This window comes from Elephantulus edwardii, unplaced genomic scaffold (assembly GCF_000299155.1).
Source record: "Elephantulus edwardii isolate Elephantulus edwardi_28Jun2011 unplaced genomic scaffold, EleEdw1.0 scaffold00011, whole genome shotgun sequence".
NCBI classification, from domain to species: domain Eukaryota; kingdom Metazoa; phylum Chordata; class Mammalia; order Macroscelidea; family Macroscelididae; genus Elephantulus; species Elephantulus edwardii.
The window spans coordinates 12,902,039-12,925,264 of NW_006399761.1; the positions used below are offsets into that span (position 1 = coordinate 12,902,039).

Genomic DNA, 23,226 nt, shown 5'->3' on the forward strand with positions numbered 1-23,226 from the left:
CCGGGCAAGGCCGCCTGGGCCCCTCCTCGTGGTGCCGCCCTGCCGCCTCCCGGTGCTGTTATGCTAATCAGGTGACATCACCACCGCCCCACGGCCAGTGGCTCCTATTAAATTACAAACGGGCGGCCGGGCGCGCAGCGGAGGAGGTGTGTGTGCGGCGCCGCGAGCTCCCGGGCTCGGCCGCGGCTTGTTTCGGGAGGCTGGCCATATTCTTCTCCAAAGTCCTCTAAAGCGGCTGCCCGCCGCCTCCTTCCTCCCCGCAGCCTCCCTGGCGTACTTGATTCGCCAGCGAGAGAGCCAGAGAAAAGGAGAGCAGAGCGGCCGGGACTCGGATACCCCGGTGCTAACTCGTGGCTGGCCGGGCCAAGGGGGGACGCCTCCACTGCCCACTTCCCCTCGGCTCGTCCGGCTGGGACCTCGGGGCCGGGATGGGGCTCGCCTAGGGCGCGCCCGCCCGCCTCGCCGGGGCCCGGGGCCCGCGCACGGAAGCCGTGTGTGTTGGATGAGGGTTGGAGGGCGCCTGAGCGCGATTCCTGGGTGCAGCCCGCCGGGGCGGTGCACGGGCCATTATGGAACTGCAGAGGACGTCCAGCATCTCCGGGCGACTGTCGCCAGCGTACACGGGACAGGTGCCTTACAACTATAACCAGATGGAGGGGAGATTCAAGCAGCTCCAAGGTAAGCCCCCTCCGAAGGCCAGGCCTGCCCCCGGTCCGTGCCAGCGGGGCTGCCGAGGCTTTATTTTTGCCATATGGTGCGACCCTAATGAAGACTGGCAGCCGCGGGCCCGGCCCCAAAGCCTGGGGTTGGCCCTGAGCACCTCACTCGCGACTTTGCAGGGAGCTTCTCGCCCTGCTGCAGAAAGCCACCTTTTGAAGTGACTCTGGTCTTATCTGGGCCTCTTAGCTGTTGCATATTTTCTTATCTTTCAGCTATCTTCTCTCCCGAGATCAATGTTAGCCGACTTATTAGTATGCAAGTATTTGATTCCGGGTCACTCGTGGCTCCCAGCCCCCAAGCCGCTCACCTCGACCAAGCCTTCAAGGTGTAAAGTGCGCTTGTGGGAGACCCAGTCCCCAGAAACAATAGCAGAGGGGAGGAGGGAGTGGCCTTTTTGTTCCTAAGCCTTTTCGTAAATTACAGTTTTGATTCCCCAGCTTAATTTTAACGCTTTTGATGTATTGTGTTTAGAGGAGAGCCTTCCTTCAATTTAGTGGCCTGTGTAATTTATAATGAAAGCCAGTTATTGTCATGTCCTCGCTTGGTGTTGGATTAGTTGGATCAATTATAGGTTTTTAAAAGCCTATATTAGAGTCAATAATTGAATGGCTCTTAACCTTTCACTCCACATATTTTTAGGGAGAGAGAAGTCTTGCAAACCCTCTGCCTGCCTGTCCTTAGCCAGAGGTGTCCCTACCCAGCCAGCCCTCTTGCTTGGTGATACCATACACATGAAAAGAGATTCCTAACTGAAAACAGAACTCCTCCCATTTGGAAGCCCCTGGAATCAGTGATAGGTCAGGAATGGTTGGTTTGTCGTGCCTTGGATAAAGAGTCTCCTCCGACCGAGAATGTTTCTTATTTTAACTTTTCTTGATGCCACAAATGTGGTTCCTTTGAGGAGGAGGAAGGAAGGAAGCCGCTCAGTCCTAAAATGTTTTCGTTGGGGGGGGACGGGGGACGGAGGATACCGTTCGTTCATAGGCTTATTCCTCTTGTGACATAGCTGACAATTAGTGACACTTTTCTGGAAAACAGGAGACAGAGCAGGACGTGCTTTTTACACATTGACCAGGCCTGCTGCATTCCAGGGCTGCTAGCTGAGAGGAGGCACCGTTCAGTGTAGGAAATGGTTCTAGGTCTTGACTTCCATCCTCTTGAACTTTTAAAGGATGGAATGAATTGCATTTCCATTTTTCAGTAAAGGTAAGGGACCAGAGTTGGTGAGGAGAATTTGAAAGTGATAAGCCCCAGGGTGTGTCTGTTATTTTTGGGAGTCCCAAAGCTACTTCAGTTCTAAAAGTCAAGCATTTCTTCACATGGCCTGAGGCCCCTTCCATTACATTTCCAAGACAAAGCATCTGTAAGAGACTCCTTAATCTGAACAATCTCCCACCATCTCCAGTCAGTCCAGGCCTGACCGGCCAGACCAGGAAAAATGTGCTCTAGAGGAAGGCACCCATAGGCCCACCCTGACAAAGGATATTCTAAAATGATTAAAGAGGGTTGTAAAACTGCTAAGAGAAGGGTGGAGTATACACACAGGAAATGTCTTAAACCATCCTCCCCAGGCAATGTAAAATTTTTTTTAAAATCACTACATGTCTGTAATATTTAATTCCTTAGTGCTTCTCAAGAAAATCCCTTCAGTAGGGATGGGCTTCAGTCTTTTTTTCTGATTTTTTTTTTAAAAACAAACAAACACAAGAAATGCACTTTGCACCGCCCCCCCCCCCATTCAGATGCAGATAAAAACCCTTATTTCTAAATTTTGTGGTTTACAAGTTGCACAAGAACAGTGTTGGTATTTCTGTAACAGAAAACCACCCATGTTGAGGAACTGAGAAAGAAGGGTGAATTAACTTTCAAGTGTAGGGGATCCCAGGAGAATCACAGACGTTTGGCAGTGTGACCTTGGTGACAAAATGGAACTGATTGCATGTTTAAGCAGTTTTAGCAGAATTTTGATTCCCCTGCGCCTTGGTATTTTCACATTTGCAGTTCCCATAATCACTCCACCTTTGAGGGCATACGTACAGATTCTGTTTGCTGATTTCATGTTATATATGTCCTCAGAGGCAAGAATGGTGAAGCTTGATCTCACATACTTTGGGGCGTGTTGTTAGGAGCGGCTGATCTTTGGAAAGACCCTCAGCCTGATGGATGGGTTAATGCAGTGAACGGTAATGATGGCTTCAAGCAGATAAGAAATGGTTAAGATAGGGCAAAGTTCAGATCTGTTATTCATGGCGTTGCTATGAGTTGCCCTGGACTCCAGCTTGATGCCACCTAACAACCATATCAATAAGGCTGCTTTTTCTCTTTTGTGGAATCATACGTAGCACTTAGCACCACATATGGGCAGAATGCTCCTTTGAGTCAGTATGCATTTTTTAGTGCTTCCCATATTCTCTTGGCCTCTGTCTTGGAGAACACAGTGGCTTTGTAGGACTCCTTTTAACAGTATTGCTGTTCTCTAGTATTTTTACACTGGATCCTGAAACCTTCTGGAGAGATCGTAGAACTAACCACGTGAGATTAAAATGAAGTTAAGCTCTTTAGATAAAGTAGTTTAGGGGAATCTAAGAATAAGTGTAATGAAAATAAAATCTTACTGAGTTAAGGGACTGGCATGTACTGTCTCATTCTAAGGCTCCTGGCGTGAGATAAACAGGAGCTTCAGCCTCTGATGGTTTCACCACTAGCCACCAGCACTCCACAAACTCAACTTGTGTGCCCCTGGGCTCATTCTTGGGTTTCTCATTCACAAAATTCAGTGGCTGTTTTTCTCAGCGTCATATTGTCTGCCTTAACAAGTTGGATTAGTTGTTCCTCTGTTTTTAATTAAAAGACAAAACTCTGAGACAACAAAAGTCCGTTCTCAGCACAGGTAGGAGTGTGTGTTTGTAGTGACAGTGAGGTAGGTGTGTGCTGTGCTGTCTTCTGGTGCCCTGTCAGCCAAGGAAACCCTAGAGCATGCTGTTCTCTTTGCTGGCTGTTTAAATTTATTTGCAGACTCTAGCCTGACTCTGGGATTCAGGACTCTCCCCTATGTGGCCCTACCCCCACGTGCTTTCTGTTAACCTTTCTTACAGTCCAGCCTTTTCAAAGTACACGCTGCATTTCACCTTCATTTTCTGCCCCAAGTGCTTCACCTTTCCCCTTCACCCCGAGAAATCCTTCCTGCCGTTTTAAAAAAGACTGCTTGCCTTTCTGTGTAGGAACGCTGGTGCTGTAGTGGGTTATAGGTTGGGTGGTGAACTGAAGGGTCATCAGTTGACATCCCCAAGATGCTCTGCAGAAAGAAGAGGAGGCTACGTGTTCTGCTAAGATTTCCTTACAGCCTCAGAAACCCGGTGTTTTTGTTGGTAGGGTCAGACAGTTTAGTTTGGCTTTCCAGTGTCTCTTTGATGGGAAAAGAGGTCTTATTGAGGGTTTACATTTACATTTACATTTAAAATATGTAAAGAAATTTTGTTAATCTTAACTCTTCAGGAAAGAATATTGCTAGTATTATGCTTGGACAGCGTGAAGGAAATATATTTAATGGACATTTTACAAGGAATGTACATTTAGGATCTTTTTTTTTTCCTCTTCATTTTTATTGTATTATTTTTTTACGTGGACCATCAAATCAGATCTGACTGGTACAGGAGGAGATTGCCCCCTCCTTCTCCAGCAGAGCATCTGGTGGATTTGAACCGCGTTACCTCTGGGATTGCAGTGCAGCGGGATCTTATCTTTTCACAGCGAACCTGTGAGTCTTTAAAGATGAGGTTGTTGTGTACCATTGTGGAACCGACCCGTAGCTGACCCTCCAGCGAGTTTTCTGAGGCAGTTAATCACGCAGGAGGAGATTGCCCATCCTTCTCTCACGGAGCCGCTGGCAGATTCAAACTGTCCGCCTTCTGGATTACAGCACAGCTTCTTATACTAGGCCACCAAGGAAGGAAAAGGCCAAGAGCAAGCACTACCATGTTCAGGCCGTACGTTGCTGTCAGGTTACCTTCTCCTCCCGGACTTCTAGTTATTAATATTAATAATTCTATTCTACCCCAGTCTCCCATGAGAGACAGGTGGACATTGTGAATGCCGCCCTGTCTGTCCCCGGGACTCCGATTCCATTAGTGCTGTTGCTGCCGCTGAGCTTTTCTTGGCTTCCTCGCTTTCTGACTCTGACATCCAGGATCTGGTGCTTTCCCTGGTGGCTCTAGATCAAGGGAGTTTGGCACCAATGCCTAGGAAAGGTGTGTAGTGGCCTAGTGGCTAAAGGGTTGCACTGCCGACCCAAAGGCAGGTGGTTCAGACCCACCAGCTGTTCAGAAGATGAGCCATTTCCTCCCCATGTGATTTACAGCCTCTGAAATCCCTCCAGAGGTGTGGCTGTGAGTCAGTTCCAACTTGACAGCAGTGAATGAGTAAGAGAGTGACCAGGGAAAGTGCTGGAATATACTCGTCTTCATTGGGACCAGAGACAGGGAGAATAAAGAATTTCTGGCCACAAGAATGCCCCACTCTCATTTATTATGTGCTGTCTAAGAATTGTCTTAATTACATTTAAAATATGTAAAGAAATTTTGTTAATAATCTTAACTCTTCAGGAAAGAATATTATGCTTGGACAGCATGAAGGAAATATATTTAATGGAGAAAAACTTTAAAACTAGTTTGTGATTATAGCTGGATGTTTGTTGTACTGCATTTTTAAAATAAATTTGTTATTTTTGTGTATGTGTACCGTCAGATTGGTTCTGACAGGCACAGGAGGAGATTGTCCCTCCTTCTGCCGCAGAGCATCTGGTAGATTTGAACTGCTCACCTCTGGGATTTCAGTGCAGCTTCTTGCCACTAGGCCACCAGAACCCGCCACGTCTTACTGAATTTTTTAAATCTAGAAAAAATAGCAGGGCTTAGAACTGCTTTTCTTTTAAAAGTAAGATAAAAACTGTTATGTTTTCAGGAGATTTCAAGGCAGTAGCCAAGGCAAATTTTGCTGTACCATTTTTGCTAAATAGAATTTTAAAATGACCACTGGATGCAGCAGGAGGGAACTGCCAGAAACTCTCCCTGGGTGCAGAAAAGGACCTAAAATGAGAGCTACGACGATGACAGCTGATGTCCAGCAGATCTTGGTTGAATGCAGAGAATACCAGAAAGATGTTTATTTGTGTTTTATTGCCTGAGCAAAGGCATTTAATAATGTGGACTGTAATTATGAATTGTTGTTGTTGTTGTTATGTGCCGTTGAGTCGCTCTAAACTCTGCTAAACTCTGCTCTAAACTCTGCTCTGTCCTGTGCCAATCTTATTGCCCCCGACACACTCATCCCGATTGCCCCAGTCACCGAATCAGTCCATTTCCCAGGGGGCCTTCCCTGCCTGTGCTGTCCCTCCACCCTCCCAAGCATGATGTCCTTCTTCAAGGACCGGTCTCTCCTTACAACATGTCCAAAGTATGTCAGACGAAGCCTCAGAATCCTTGCCTCCAAGGAGCAGCCCGTTGTAACCCTCTCCGGGATGAATCTGTTTATTCTCTTAGCAGTTCATGGCAATTATGAATAGCGTTGTAAAAAGTATTCTTGAATACTTATTCTCATATGGAACCAGTACATAGACCAAGAGATGAGATAGTCATTCATACAAAGAAGTGGTGATCGTGTCGTTTAAAATCAGAATAAATGTGTTTCGGAGTGGTAAAACCTTTTCGCTGTAATTATTAACCTTTATAATGAGCAGATAAGAAGCCGAACTATGTGAAGAATTCTGTTGAAATCAGGATGGGAGGAGATGAACTTGTGTTCTGAGTCTCTTAACTCCGTTGTTGTTGTTATTGTTGTTAAGTTGCTCTCGAGCTGAGTACGACACATAGTGACCCTGTGAACAACAGGTCTGAACCTTGTCCTGTCTTGTATCAACCTGACCGTCTCTGACATACTTGTGCCCATTGCTGCAGCCACTGGCAGTCCCACCTGGTTGAAGGTCTTTTGCTAATCTTCCACCTTTCCAAGCATGATCTCCAACGACTGGCCCTTCTTAACAACATGCACAAGGTATGCGAGAGGAAGCCTGACAATTCTTGCTTCCAAGTAGTCTGTGCATCGTGGTGTAGTAATTAATATGTATGTAGATGACACAGGACTGCTTGCTGCGAGTAAAGAGAACTTCAAACTCTTAGTGATTAAAGTAAAAACTACATCCTTCAATATGCATTAGACCTCAGCTTAGAAATCCTCACAACTGAAGCACTAAACACCTTCCTGATAGATGGAGAAAAGATTGCATTTGCCAGGGATTTCTTTATTTGGATCCATAGTCAATGCCCTTAGTGTTGAATGTACCATGGACTGCTAGGAGAACAAACAGGCTTGTCCCGGAGATGGTGAAACCAGGCTGCTCCTTGGAGGCAAGGATTCTGAAGCTCCATCTGACATACTTTGGACATGTTGCAAGGCGAGACCAGTCCTTGGAAAGGGACCTCATGGGTGGAGGGACAGCACAGGAGAGAAAGACCCCCAATGAGATGGATTGATTCAGTGATTGGGGTAATCGGGATGGGACCGTGAGATTGGCTCAGGATAGAGCAGGTTGTACACAGGGTCGCTCTGAGTCGCAGGCAACTCCACAGCCCATAACAACAGCAACAGTCAATGCTCATGGAAGCAATATCAAGAAATAAAAAAATGTGTTGAGCATTTATTTGTCCTGCAAACTCTTTCAAGTGTTCAGAAGCAGAGCTGTCAGTTTGAGGACTAACACCAGATACAGCCCTGGTATTATCAGTCACTTTATAAGCATGTGAAAGCTGAACAGTGAGTTAAAAAATAATAATAATAATAAATATGGAAGGCGGGTTGATATGTTAGTATCATGATGTTGGCAGAGGGTGCTGCCTGTGCCCTAGACTGCCAGAACAAACAACTAGAATGTCTTCAAAGAAGTGGAGCCCTCAGAGAAGAATGCTGGGACTTGCTGTCACGTGGGGCAGGTTATCTCAAGGATCCCTCCCTGGAGAAGGGTCAGTAACAGAGGGGAAGGTCCTCCAGGACATGACTTGAGGCAGTGGTCGTGACAGGCCCCCGAGCGTCCCCACGGGGCCAGGCTGGGGGCGTCTTGTGGGCCTGCAAGCTAGAGCTGACTCGGTCACATCTTGAACTCCATCGCTCCCATCATTTCCTTGTTGAGAATAATAAGAGTAGGTTACAAACGATGACCTTGTTTTTTTGTTTGTTTTTTTATTGTATTATTTTTACGTGTACCATTAAAACAGATCTGACTGGTACAGGAGGAGATTGTCCCCTCCTTCTCCAGCAGAGTATCGGTGGATGACCTTGTTTTTTTGTAGGAGAGACCTTGGGGAAAGGGACTCATGAAAACATTTTTGGGTTTAATAGAAACAACAACAAAAAGATCGGCTTCTTGGTCTAGATACATGCCAGAAATCTTTTTAGCCCAGCTTTGGAATAAGTCATAATAACACATACAGTGCCATTCCACAGGCTCCTGTTTTCAACTCTAAATTTTTGAAGTACCAGTGACCAGGGAGGATAGAAGGAGAATTGATGCCTTTGAGCTGTGCTGTTGCAGAAGAGTGTTGAGGGTACCATGGACTGCTAAGAGAACAAATTCATTCTGGAGAGGGTTAAACCAGGCTACTCCTTGGAGGCAAGGATTCTGAGTCTTCCTTCATCTGATATACTTTGGACATGTTGCAAGGAGGGACTGGTCCTTGGAGAGGGACATCATGCTTGGGAGGGTGGAGGGACAGCGCAGGAGGGGAAGACCCTCTATGAGGTGGATTGATTCAGTGACTGGGGCAATCGGGATGGGAGTGTCAGAGGCAGTGCAATTGGCACAGGACAGAGCAGAGTTTAGGGCTGTTGTACATAGGGTCACTATGAGTTGCAAAAGACTCAACGGCATATAACAACAACAAACAGGTTTGTGAAGTAGAAATTTTTTTGAATGATAGAATAATGATGATAGTAACTAATGTCGCCAGCACTTACTCTGTCTTTAATGAAATGTGATTGCAAAGTACCCAGCCAGGAATCTTGAAATAAACTAACTCGTTGCCAGTTGAGTGGAAACCAACTACAGCAAGATTTCAGAGCTGTGTCACCAGGGAAGAGATTGTCTGTCTTTCTCCCTCAGAGCCACTGCTGGATTAGAACTCTTTGTCTTTGGATTGGCAGCACACCTCCTTGACGACTAGGCCATAAGAGCGCCCTAGTAAATAATCTATAAAGTCTGAATTAAAGAGTATTTTCTTAGTACCAATAATTATCTTTGTTGTTATAGATAAAGAAACATATTAAGATCAGCCAGTAACAGACTATTGATATTTACTGTTGAGTCAGAATTGAATCACAGCTGACCCTGCATGGGGTTTTTCAGAGGCAGTAAATTGCACAGGAGAAGATTGCCCATCTTTCTTCCTCGGAGCAGCTGGTGGATTTGAACCGAGTGCCTTTGGATTGTGAGTGCAATTCCTTCCCACTAGACACCAGTGCTCTCCCTAGTAAGGCTAGCTTTCTTGAGTTGATGTTTACCGATTCCGGGCTTGATGCTCCTCACACAGTACTGGAAAGTCTGGGCTGTTTGGCCCACAAGACCCGTTGCTTAGATACCGTGCAGATTCCTCACTGGCTGGCGGTGGAGGTGAACGTATTCGAAGAACTGCTCTGATCTGTTGTAGTGTGATGTCTGGTTTTCATCAACCCGCCGCACCAACCGTGCAGAGAACACACGCTCGCTCTCAGCTCCAAGCCCGGCTTTGTTGAAGAGACGCTTTCAGGGACACCTGGAAGCAAGTTGCGTGGGGTCGGACGGCGATAGCTCCTTTTGAGGAGAAAGCACGCCTTTTCTTAGCGGGGCACAGTGGTGCAACTGTAAACTTTCCAAGTGCCAAGAGGGCTTTCGAGATGATGGGTGCTGCAAATCATCTGTTCACGTGCTCCGTGCCCAGGAAGAGAGGAGCTTTTAGCTCCGTCCATGTGGCCCAGGATAGAGCAGCATTCATTGCTGTGAGCAGTGATCAACTCCACAACCTCTTAACAACAACAGTACGGCTCCGTAGAGCAGCCTCATGCAACCACCCAGCCTCCCCAGAGCCTCCGCCTGCAAAGAGCTCTTCCGCCTGCAAAGAGCTCTTCTGGGCAAATATTCGGAGTTGGTGTCTGCAGCACCCTGTCATAATTTGCTCATAGTCTTGATTCCCCCAGGCCCAGCCTGCATTTCCCAGCCTTCTTACCGTGATTTTGGTCCACTGGATAATTTCTGTGTCAGGACCATGTCTTGGAGGATCATCCCAGATGTCATCTGTTCGAAGCATTATAGGAGCAAGGGACTCCTGTCCCTGCCTGGATTCCTTCTCTTTAAGATTGGAAGCTTCTCCTGTGGTTTGGACATACTGCTTTTTGTTTCAAACTGGGTACTTATCTCTTGCTTTCCTTACATTTCACAGAGTATGGGGCCCTAAAGACCAAAGTCTGGCCTAACTTTTTCACGCATTAAAAAGCCCACTGCCTCTTTCACTTCCATGCGCCACAAAGATCACAGTGTTGCCATGGGCCTCCGCCCTGCCAAGTGTTACCAGTATTGTAAAAAGCCCTCGCCCAAGTCCCGCTTCTGCAGAGGCGTTCTTGATGCCAAGATCTGCATCTTTGACTTGGGTTGGAAGAAGCCAGAAGTGGATGAGTTTCCAGCCTCTGGCCCCGTGGTCTCGGGTGAATATGAGCAACTCTCTTCAGAAGCCCTGGAGGCTGCCTGTATTTGTGCCAACAAGTACATGGCGAAAAGCTGTGGCAAAGATGGTTTTCCTATCTGAGTACAGCTGCATCCTTCCCATGTCAGTCACATCTATAAGATGTCCTGTACTGGGACTGACAGGCTCCAGACAGGTACGTAAAGTACCCAGGGTACAGTGGCCATGGTCTACATTGGCCAGGTCGTTATGTCTTATCTGTACCAAGCTTCAAAACAAAGAGCATGTAATTAATGTCACATGAGCCAAATTCCACTTCCTTGGGCCCCAGAAGATCCCTATCTCCAAGAATTGAGGCTCGACAAAATTTAATGCTGATGAGTTTGAAAACATGGTGGCTCAGAACCACCTCATTCCAGCTGGTTGTGGAGTGAAATCCGTCCCCAGCCATGGTCCCTTGGACAAGCGGCGGGCCTTGCATTTGTGAAGACCTTGATTAACACTGCCCTGTCTTAACTTGTGCACCAAGAAATTGAACTTCCTGGCAAAAAGCCAAAACACAGCCCCATTGCCGTTGAGTGAGGTCGGGTCGTAAGGATCCTGCCCTGGGATTTTGGAGGCTGTACATTCTGTTGAGGGGGGGGGGGGGGGTGCCTCTCTTTATCTTCTGGGACCACGGATGGGTTCAGGCAGCCAGAGAGGCACAGCCTTTGTGTTAGCAGTGAAACTCCCAATGGGCTGTACTGGATTGGCTTACCTTTTTTTTCTTTTATTATTATTATTTTTGTGTGAGCGTACCGTCAAATCAGATCTGACTGGTACAGGAGGAGATTGCCCCTCCTTCCCCGGCAGAGCATCTGGTGGATTTGAACCATGCGCCTCTGGGATTGTAGTTGCAGCTCCTTGCCACTAGGCCACCAGAGCTCCCTGTTTGGCTTACTTTTAAAATGACAGTTATTAAACTGTTGTGTTTAATAGTGTAAACACAATATGGAATGGAAGGTGGCCAGGAGGGAACAGTCCTTGGAGAGGGACGTGATGCTTGGAAAGGTGGAGGGACAGCACAGGAGAGGAGAACGCAGGAATGTGTTGACTCAGTGACTGGAGAAATGGGATTAGGTCTGTCTGGGACGATGTGATTGGCTCAGGACAGGGCGGGGTTCACAGCTAAAGTCCCAGGCAACTTGATGGCACATCAAACAACAACCTTTTGGGTAGGTGCAGAGGGTTATCTAGGATCTAGACTACTTTGAAGCAAGAAGGATCTGAAAATATAAAACACTTTTAAAAAAAATTCCAACTTGTAAAGTTGATAGGCTTGCTGTTTTTAATTTTATTTGGTAACCATCCATAAGCAGCTGTTCTCTGGCGAGAGGTAGTTTATCTAAGAAAGGAGGCGACTAAAAGCCCTCTTTCTCGCTCTTTACCACCGAGTCCGAACTACCTCACACCTGGACCTCCAGCTGGTTTTCAGAGACTGTAAATCACACAAAAGGAGATTGTCTGTCCTTCTCCTTTGGAGCTGCTGGTGGATTCGAACCATCCATCTTTGGTTTCACAGCCAGCTCCCTATCCACTCAACTACAGATTTTAAATAGGGGACTGAGTGACCTTTTTTCCCCTCTTTAATTTTTACTATTCCTGGCAGTGAGTATTTTGGACGTTGAGGGTCAAGAAAGGTAATAATTTAAAAAAGAGTCTTTTTTGCTTCGTTTGTTTGGGACAGGAATCTTAAAATGGCAATTTTGTTGTGGTTGTTATGTGCTGTTGAGTTGTTTGTGACTCATGGCGACCCTACGTACAATAGCCCTGAAATGTGCTCTATCCTGTGCCGACCTTGTTGTCTGTGACACACCTACACTCATTACCCCAGTCGCTGCATCAGTCCATCTCATCAAAGTCCCCCTCCTGCACTGCCCCTCCCCCTTTCCAAGCATGATGACGTCCCTCTCCAAGGACTAGTCCCTCCTTGCAACATGCCCAAAGTATGTCAGGCAAAGCCTCAGCATCCTTGTCTCCAGGGAACAGCCTGATAGAACACTCTCCAGGACAATCCTGTTTGTTCTCCTGGCAGTCCATGATATATTCAGCCCTCTTTTCCACCACCACAACTCAAAGGCATCAGTTCTTTCCCTTTTATTCCTAGTCATTGTCCAGCTCTCTGATGCATAGCAAATGATTGCAAAGACCATAGCCTGGATCAGGCACACCTTAGTCTCCAGACTGATGTCATTGCTCTTCAGTGATACCTTCTTGAATTGTGTCCTGTTACTTAGATCTTTGTTCCTCCATGTGGCCTAAGTCTTATTAGAACAATAATACCTCTGGCTCAGACCTTGTGCATCAGAACCTCAGCTACAAGGTGCCACACTGTTTTGTATCCCATTTTCAAGTGTGAGATGCATCCCCCTCGGAAATAGTCTTCCTCACCCACTCCCGTTGCCACTTCCATGAGCACGCCTAGACATAGCTTGGGACATTTATGACGGTTCTGAAGTTTCAAGTTTTTATGTTTTCTACAGAGAGCACATTAGTGGATTTATGGTATGGTTTGGTTTTTTTAGAAAAAGTAATACGTTTAATTAAATGTTTGAAGTATCTGAATATTTAATTAAAGAAAGTCCAGTAAGGCCCTGGGAGATTACAGGATTTTAAAGCGTGGTTGGTTATTTCCTTGCTTTGTGGGATTTGGCTGGGATTTTCCTGTTTGCTAATCCTGAAGTTTCAGAAATTTGTGAGGTTGAAAAGTTTCTTTTCATCGACTCATTGGGTATTAATGGAGAGTTACAAAAATATTCCAAGATCGCCAATTTCTGGAAGTTCTCCCAGAGTTTCAACATAGTGTTCTAGAAAGTGAAGCCTCTGTCCATATTTACTTTATGATCTAAACCTTTTAAGTGCATTTGCATTATTTTAGAGGGGAAAATGACATTCTGTGTTCAGTCGTCTTCCATACTTTGGGCATGTTGCTAGGAGAGACTATTCCTAGGAAAAGGACATCATGCCTGGAAAGGTGGTGGCTTAGAAAGAGAGGAAGACCCCCTGAGATACAGTTGACGCAGTGGGCGTGTCAGAGACGATGAGGACAGCACAGGATAGGACAGGGGTCAACTCTGTTGTCCAGTGGGTCACTGTGAGCGATATAGGACTTTCCAGACCTAACAACAACAGGGACCATCTAACGAGAGAGAGCATTAAATAAATGTTGTTAGTCTTTAACTTAGAATCTACTCCTTGGCCTGCAGAACCTTTGGGGTGTGGTGTTGAAATGCATTCGGTATCTGTGACATGCTAAGGGCTCTTTGAAGGCTAAACTCTCATTCTCAGAGTCTAAGGAAGAAAAAGTACATTCGGAAACTCGTTGGCTTGAAGGTTGTGTCCCTTGGGGGGTGGGGAAGTGCAGCGTTTAAGTAACCTTTATTCTTAACTGGCTCCAGTCTAGAACTTTGTGGTTTTTTTTTAATTTTTTTTTATTTTATTATTTTTGTGTGCGTGTACCGTCAAATCAGATCTGACTGGTACAGGAGGAGATTGCCCCTCCTTCCCCGGCAGAGCATCTGGTGGAGTCTAGAACTTTCCAGAAGCAAGGGGAAGCAGGTATTGAAAACGGTGGCAGGGTGCACCTGAAGTGGAAGCTGTGCTTTGAAAGGCAGAGTTGAAGGCTGTTAACAAAGTAAAATTTCTGTCTGTTCCCTTATGTTATTTCCCCAAACTTTTTAATCCAGTTGTGATGGCTCCGCTATAGTCCAGCAGTGGTGTGGCGTACTGAGGAGAGGGAAGGAGGAGGAGTTCTCGAAAGATCCTGCAGTCCCAGCACATTTTAACTTTCTGCTGGTTCTTATCTCTGTGCACACGTAATTCAAGATCAGGATCATACAGTTTACCCCTTTAATATTAGGATGTGGATTCAGTCTTGTCTTGCCATCTTTTGACCTCACCTCCTGCTCTAAGCTTTTTGTGCATGGCCATTTTTATCCCCCCTCAGTAAGTATTGCCAGATTGCTTTCCAAATCAAGGTCATTTATTGGCTATCCTGAAACAGTTTCCTCTTCTCTGGGACTGGAGTCATGCAGAGTCTATGTAATAAGGTTGTTTTAAGAATTAAGTGAGCTTACCCAGGGCAGCTACGTCTGGCACCGTACCTGGGACACAGGACAGCGTGCATAAAATCGTGGCCGCCAAGGTGACTCAAAGCTCAAGTTCATTGGCGAAGCGGGGTGGGCCCTTTTGAACTTGGTGAGTGCCCCAGTCCCCATCCCCACCCCAAGCCTGTTCTGGGTGTGGTTTCCTCCATTGAGCTTAGAAAAGTGTTTAGTTTGCTTGAAAGCGAACCCAGCTACCACCCCCTTTTATGTTCTTTTTTAGAAAGATCACTCGTGGAGAGTGTCTCTTTGGGGCTGGTGAGTTCTGATGCAGGCTGAAGGGCGGGCACCGTGGCGGTGCCTCTGTCACAGGTCCCTACAAAGCATCACTGCGAAGGCCAGGCGCCCAGAGAGCTGCCTTTGTCAGGGAGAACTACAGTAGCCAAACTAATATTAACCCCTCTCCGTGGCCCTGCTGAATGCCTCTACTGTGTTTGCTTTTGAAAGGCCTTTTTCAGCCTTTCTTGCGCTCCCCTCATCTTTAAGAGGCACAGGGCCTTCAAGTAACAAGTACAGTAATCACAGTAGCAGGCAGACACAGGCTGTACTCGCGTCCACAAAGACGCCGTGAAAGACCTGGCCTTAAAAGTCCCTTTTTAATGCGAAAAGGATGCAAGTGCAAAGTTAATTTGAGCATCACTGAGGCACACTTTATTCCTGAAGAATGTGACCAAAACATAAATAAGAAATTTGGAGGTTCTGCTGTTCTTTGGTGGCAAGGAAATGACATAGGCCCTGTGATCATTTGGGTGAAACACACACACACACCCGCCCCCAACCCCTGGGGTGTTTGGGATGGAACTGTGGAGCTGGTTTGGGGAATCTCTGTTTTTAAGCACAGACCAGTTGCAGATGTGTTTGTATGTTTTGCTTGAAACCACTGTGCAGCGTCTTGGAGGCACTGAAGTCCACGTGGTGGCCAGAAGCAAAATGGGAGAAGACTAAACAATGTGGGGATGTGACCTTGGCGTTTTGGACATTGTTTGGGGATTTGTTTTGTGTTAAAGACTTTGAAGATGTGTTTTAGAGTGGATGTCGTCTTGTCCGTCCTTACTGTTAAATGCTAGCCAACTGCTCGCTTGGCTTTACGGCAGTTGAAATGAAAGGTGAGGTCAGGTTCAGTGCACGGTGCGTGGAAACGGTGCCCTGACTTCTGTGCAGAAAGACGTCTGTTCCTGCGGAGGTCAGAGCGACTTCAGTAAGACAGCCTTGTCCCAGTTAAGGGAGAGGATGATGCTTGACCTGCCAGTCACCACCCAGCAGATGAAACCCCAGCTGTGCAGAGTCTGTGGTGCAGCCTGGGTTGGGGGGGGGGGGGAGCAGTGGAAGGAAAGTGATTCAGAGCTTCGCGGCTGCTTTGAGGGTGTGGTGTGTGGTGTGTGGTTTGGTGTGTGCAGGGCTATCTCTCATTTCTGAAGCGAGAGGGAGGTGGATAAACCAGAGTTCAAATCCTGTACCACCAGTGACCCCACCCTTGCCCCACAACTTGCCTCAGGAAACTCCATGAACCTGGAGAGAGGATGAAAGTCACCCAAGCATTGAGGACTCTCCTTCATAGGGTCGCTATGAGTTGCCTGCGACTCGACGGCACTTAACAACACCACTTGAAAATCTTTTTAAAAAATTGATACCTTTTTTTTTTAATTGATATGTTTTCATTGTGATGCTGATAAAAAGCATTGACTATAACCTGGACTACTCCAGAGAACAAGGGGATCTGTTTCGTAGGGAGGATGTTAGAAGTTGGTCTCACATACTTTGAGCGTGATGTCAGGAGGGGCCAGTCCTGGGGAAAGGACATCCTGCTGGGAAAGATGGACGGTCCGGTCCGTGAGAGGGAGGCGGGCCCTCGACAAGCTGGACTGACACAGTGACAGTACCCGTGGGCTCCTGGATGTCAGAGACGTGAGGAGGGTGCCAGGTAGAGCAAGCCGCAGACCTGTTGTGAGTAGAGATGCTGTGCGTCCTGTTGGCTTGCTGGCAGGTAACGACAGCAACAGCCGTGCACGTAACACCAGTCGTCCTCTGTGGACTCCTGGAGGGCAGTTGTCTGCCTTCATTCCTGTGTTCCTCCTTCCCAGTGCTTGGCACAAACATAAATGTTCCCAATTAAAGGAAGGAAGGAATGAATGAATGAATAAACTAAGTAAGCAGTTGTGCACGTGTAGTCATTTTATTTTATTTTTTTTATTTTTTTATTTTGTGTGCGTGTACCGTCAAATCAGATCTGACTGGTACAGGAGGATATTGCGCCTCCTTCTCCGGCAGAGCATCTGGTGGATTCGAACCGTGTTTCTCTGGGATTGCAGTGCAGCTTCTTGCCACTAGGCCACCAGAGCTCCCCTCGTGTAGTCATTTTAAAGTGAGCCAGATAAACCGTGTTGCTGCCTCCTTTTCTGAGAGAAATGGCACCATCAGCCACTTGATAAATAACGTGTTGAATGAAAGAATCAGTCACTGGAAATAGTGATTTTATCTCTGCAATGTTGGCTGAGCTTCAGGAAGGGATTTCAGGAACTTCACTGAGGAGGGACTCTGGTTCTTTTTTGAGGAAATGAAATTTTGACATGACCCTCCGGACGCACTGTCCTCTTTCCCCTTTTAAAGCTCTAACTTAGGAACCTCCTGAAGCGGGACTTACCCTCCTGGGATAACACCAGCTTTGGGAAACTTACTGGACTTGGTTGGGAAGGAGAGAAAGGAACACCTTCAGTCCCAGGGCACTAGGTACCAGGGAAATTCACCTCCTAGAAATGGATGACATACCAGGTGATTTTGTTTTCCTTTGGGTGGGTTGGCCAAGAGTAGCCGGACCATTAGAATGTCTAAAGGTTATGCTAAGAGAATTTCGTTACGTGGCAGAAAATGAGAAAGAAAAAGAAAAAAAATGTACCCTGTGAAATGGAAATCCCCTCCTGGACGTGGTGGTCATTCAGGCTTTTAGATCATGTGACTGTAGACTGAATGGGCCACCTCTGACTGCGTAACTGCCTCTGGTCACAGCAGTCAGCCTGAGGAATTCTTTTCTGGAGGCCACACCGTTAAATCAGACTCTGAGCAAACAGAGGTAGGGCTTCTGAAATTGAGATACCAGATTAATGTACAAACCTGGCCTTTGAGGCAGGAGAAATTTTCGAAGATATTCATTTTAGCTGAAGAATTCCCACAAAAGTCACTGGGTTGTTTGGTTTTTTTGTTTGTTTTTTGTTTTAAGTTATCAACAATTTAATTTTATTTGTATCTTCAGTCAACATCCATGGCTATAGCAGTCAAGAAATCAACAGATACTACATTAGGCAAATCTTCTGCTGTCAAGCACTTTAAAGAGTGCTAAAGAGCTAGGATGTTAGTTTAAAGGCAAAGGTGTACCTGACCCAACCAAAGCATTTTCAATTGCTTCATATACTTTTTTTAAAAATAATTTTAATGAGCATTTACAGAGATTTTGGATTTCCACTCATTCATCGCTGCACTTCTCTCCCCGCCCATCCCTCTTCCCCTCCCCAGTTTGCTCCTCTCTTTCAAAAGTAAAAGAAACACTCCCTCCCTGGTACACAATCCCCCCACACCCCTCCCACCGCCCCTCTCCATGACTATGTTTGAGAGGGGAGGTTGTTATTGTTGGCCTTTTCACTGAGAACACAGGGCAGCCGTTTTTACAGGTCGTCCTCCTTCCTCGGTGGGCTGGCCGGGGGTCCTGGACCCTGGAAGTCCGCCCTGCAGTCTACCCAAAGGCTTAACACGGAGGAGGCAGCTTTGTGGTGGGGACACTGGAACCCCCCTGAACCTGGAGGCTTGACTGCCTTGTCCTGTCAGGTGATTCTGAAATGACCTTTCTTACCTCCTTTTCTGATGAGCTCATCCTTGTCTGCAAACATAAATAATGGCCTTGACCCTCACTGCTGGTGATAAGGAACCCAGTGAGGGAGGGGCACTCAGTGGGTCAGCAGTTGATTTTTTTTTCTTCCTCTTTGTTCCTCTTCCCTAGTGGCAACTCACAGCATAGTTCGTTTGCTAAGATTCCCTACATTAAAAACAAAGACAGACTCCTATTGGATTACGAAACCTGATGATTAGAGTAGTTATGATTCTTGGCATGGCTGAACCTATGTGTAATAATATCCTGTCTTAGGGGGAGGGCCTCGGCTCCCAGCTCTTTGCTAGACACTGCGTTTCAAAAACAAACCAAAAACCCTACAAAGAAGCCTGTTGCTCCAAGTTTGAGCCCGTGTGTTACAGACTACAGCTTCCCTGTGGGTTTTCTTGGTATAAGCTTTACAGAAGCCAATCCCTAGTCCTGTCTCCTGGTGCTCCTGAGTCTCAAACCTGTAACCTTTAGATAAGTAGGTGATAAGGAGAATCATTAGCTCCACCTAGGCTCCGAGGTTATGTTGTTGTCCTCAAGTCGATTACTGGACTCCTAGTGACCCTGTGAACAGCCAGTAGGATTGAGAATTCTGTTCTTATCTGTAAGAAGCTCATAACCAGGCAAAGTAGACATGTACAGTTTTTGAAATGGGGTTTGTCTGGATAGATATGAGAAAGAGGGGCGTTTGGGACACTTGCAAATGATCTTCCGGTTTGCCGTGAGAGTTGATTTGTAATCACGTTACAGTTAAGTGTGGACTCTATGAAAAGTGTGGACTCTATGAAAAGTGCAATTTCATAATGAAATCTTGGGAATGGGGGTGGGTCCCACAAATGGCGAAGACTGGCTTTGTTCACTCTCGTCCACTCAATCGTCCTGGTGTCCACTGATGGAGGAAATGGAGAGCTTTCCAGGAGTAATAATCCAAACTGAGGTCCCAGACTTTGTGGCATGGTGTGGTGTTTTGTTGGTTTTTTGTAGTTGTTTTTTTTTTTAATAATATGCATTACTTCATTTCACAGTCCTAGGGCGTTCCAGTGATGGGCACAGACGCTATCTCTGTTTACAGATGAGGAAACCCAGGCTTGGCACGATGAAGCCGCTTGCGCAGTGGTAGACCTAGGGTTCACCCTGTCGGTCAGCTGGCCCAGCATTAAACCATTACTCCACACACCCCTCAGGAGATGGTTATCTCGGGGAGCACTGGGCGGGGCCGAGTGTGGAGGCCACAGCCTTCCAGCAGCTGCCCACACAGATTCTTGAGTAGTTTGAAGCAACTTCCTGTGCCCCAGCTTCTCAGAAGAGCACCCCCGGCTCTGAGCGAGGGCATCTGTGAGGTGGTTTCCTTCCTCCCGGGCACCTCAGGAGGTCAGCTCTTACCGCCCGGGGTCAAAAGGCCCAGGGGCTGGTGACGAACTGCGCCCCAGACACCGTGCATGCCCCGGGTTTGTGATGGGTCATGCCCATGTGGACCACAGGGTGAACTAGGGGTGCTCCCAGCCGACGTGCGGTCTGGTTTTGAATTGGAGGTCACACCCTTTCCACCACATGAGGCTGATGTCTGTGATGTAAAGTTCAACCACAAGCTTCTCTCTCCTGGACTGAAAGTGACTTTTTTTTTGGTGTATTTTTATTTTTTTTAAAATTTCATTATTTTTTGTGTGTACCATCAAATCAGATCTGACTGGTACAGGAGGACATTGTTCCTCCTCGAGCAGAGCATCTGGTGGATTTGAACTGTGCACCTCTGAACTTGCAGTTGCAGCTTCTTGCCACTAGGCCACCAGAGCTCACCTGAAAGTGACTTTTTTTTAGAAAAAACACAACAACCAACCCTTGAGTGCGCTTTCCAGCGTGAGTCAGATATTTGACGTGTGATTTCTGTATCCTTGCAGGGGTCTGCCAGTAGACTGTGATGTCCACCTTTGTGCTCCTTACTAGAAGGAACAAATGGTCACTTAGCCAGAAAATGGCCAAGTGGGTGGCTTCGTGACATTCTACAGCAGGAACGGGCCATGTGCAGCATTTCTTTAAAGTTAACATGTTGCCGCAAATGACGGTAATATATATATATATTTTTTTAAAAAAGTGTTTCTAAGCACAGTTATCAATTTCAAAGGGTATGGCAATGTGTCAATGCTTTCTGAATAGGTGGAGACACTTGACAAGGATAGAGATAGATAGCATTGATTTTATTATTTTATTTTTTTCTTTAATGTGGAGCCCTGTATCTTTAATCATTCTCTTTAGGGACTTGGCCGGACTCTTTGGTGTTTGAAGATGTCACGTTTAACCTAGTAGCACGCTGGGTTTCACCTCTTAAGCACCTCATTCATGCACCACCATATCTCATGATGCTGGTGCTGTTTGACAAGTAAACCTTTTCATTTAAAAAATCTGAGTGGTCTGCTAATTTGCTTATGATTGATATGGCAAGGGGCCTGTTATTGTGGCAGATGGAGGAGTTGGTAACACACCTCTACTGTAAAGGACATGGTGACCCTCACCCACATGGGCACAGTGGTGGGTGCATTTGGTCAGGCTGTATTGGGGAATTTGAGCTATTTAATAACTGACTCCAGGAGGCTTTGAGCCATGGAATGGTAGACTCCTTTTGCATCTAGAGAGGTAGATTTAGACGCGTTGTTAGTGATGGAGGGCTTTGGATGTTATGCTGCCAGAATGGGATACCAGCAGCTAGACATCAGCTGTGATGTGATGTGATGTGATGGTGAGTGAGCTCCGGGTGGCCAGAGCCACCTGACCGCTCCCCTTCAACGGGTCAGGCACACATTGGACGCTGCCCACAAGCCTCAAAACCAGGAGGAGAGGAGAATGGGTTTACATACATCTGGGAAGAGGCCCAACATGTCCTCTACTTCGACGGTCATGAGAACCTTGGCTTTCGTCCTTTCTCCAGCCCGCAGCATTAAAGAAGCATGTTGGAATGAGTGCCGAGGAGAGCAGAACCTGGTTCCGTTCAGACTGCAGCAGCCGAGTTCAGGGCAGGGCTGGGTGCTGGGAGTGTCCCAGGCTTATCCCGTGCTGTCCTGGGTCAGTTACTGGCTCACAGCCAGAGCCGTGAGGGGATGCTGTCCCCTCAAGAAGATAGCTGCTGGCTCGAGCTGTTGCCCTTGTGGTTGTTGTTATTGTTGTTAGGTGCTGTGGAGTTGACTACAACTCACAGCGACCCTTGACCAACAAACAGATCTGAGCCCTGCCCTGCCCCGCCCTCACCACTTCTGCCATGCTCAAGTCCATTGTCACAGTCACTGTGTCAGTCCGTCTCCTTGGGGGTCTTCCCTTCACCTTTCCTAGCATAATAATGCCTTTTTCCGAGGACTGGTCCCTCCTTGCAGCAATGCCCAGAGTATGTGAGGTGGAGCTTCAGAATCCTTGCCTCCAAGGAGCAGCCTGGTGAAGAAGCAGTGTTTCCTAGAACTTGTCTTTTAAACTCTCCTAGTGAAGCCCAGAAACCAGTTGGTTAGAACATGCCCCAGCTAACCTCCTTTGCAGACTGGCTGTTGTTGTTAAGTGTCGTCGGGTCGTAGGTGACTCATAGTGACCCTAAGAAGGAAAGTCCTCAACACTTGTATAACTTTCATCCTTTCTCCAGGTTCATAGAGTTTTCAGAGGCAAGCTATTTCAGAAGTGGATGCTACTCCTGCTTCCAAGCTTGTTTTAACTGGGGAGCTCCACCAAACACTGTCCACCATGGGTGACCATTATCACATTTGACACATCAGTGTCACAGTGTTAAGCATCACAGCGACCATAAGTTACCTCTGTACAGCAAGTACACACACCAGGGCTGTACAACCTAGAAGAATGTTTGACCAAAAACAATTAAAACCAGGCCTGAGGGCCGCAGATTAGAGTCACCCACCTTTGGCTTGATAGCATCATTTTCTGACCAGTGGGCCAACTGAGCTCTCCCTATGCTGCTGTTGTTGTTAAGTGCCGTCGAGGTGTAGGCAACTCATAGCGACCCTATGAACGAAAGACCTGAACACTTGTATAACTTTCATCCTTTCTCCAGGTCCATAGGGTTTTGCAGACTGACTATTGTTGTTACGTGCAGTCGAGTCGCTTGTGACTATTAGATTATAAAAATGCCTCCTAATAAAGCAAGAGTGAAGGAAGTGTAGCTGGTGGCAGGACAGTGGTGTGGTTAAGGGGCTCAGCTGCTTGCCAAGGTCGCCTGTTTGAACTCTCCAGCCACCCCATAGGGATACGATGCTGCAGTCTGTTTTCTTCAAGATTGACAGCCTCGGAAACCCTTTGGGGCAGTTCTGCTCAGCCCTGCAGGATCTTTTGGGAGTCTGTAGCATCTTGATGGCACAGGGCTGTATCTCTGGGACTCTCTTGCCAAGTCCACCAGAAACAAAGCTGTGTAACAGCCAGCCAGTGACTCGAATTACTGTCCTCGGCTTGTTAATTGGAGCAGACTGCAGCTCGCGGGAACGTGCATACAATGCCCCCCAGATCTAGGCCGTCTTCACGACAGTGCTCTGAGACTTGCCAGGAGCAGGCACAGGTCACTGGATGCTGAGGGAGATTTTGTTGGAAAAGGATGACATTTGAGCTGAAACTTTATGATGAAAATTAGGTGGGTGTTTGGGAATAAGAATGGGCTGTGAACAGAGGGAGCTGAAGTTTAATTGAGATACATTCTCTCTCTCTCTCTCTCTGTGTGTGTGTGTGTGTATTCCCCCCTTCATTTTAATTCTGTTTTTTTAATTATTATTAAATTTTATTAGTTTTAATGAACATTTACAGAGATTTTGGGTTTTCA

General features: G+C 46.8%; 1 protein-coding gene and 1 pseudogene across 3 annotated transcripts in view; both read left to right on the top strand.

Moving 5' to 3' along the window:
* SPTBN1 (spectrin, beta, non-erythrocytic 1) overlaps positions 1–23,226 on the top strand; it is a 166,285-nt gene that overhangs the window by 44,195 nt on the left and 98,864 nt on the right. The window contains exon 1 of one of the 3 annotated variants that reach the window (XM_006880925.1): positions 570–678. The exons of the other annotated variants lie outside the window; for them this stretch is intronic. Coding sequence (XP_006880987.1) covers positions 570–678 — 109 coding nt within the window. Of the gene's footprint in view, positions 1–569; positions 679–23,226 lie in introns of those variants that run through there. 3 annotated transcript variants of the gene reach the window in all.
* On the top strand, positions 10,284–10,908 carry LOC102868297 (annotated as a pseudogene).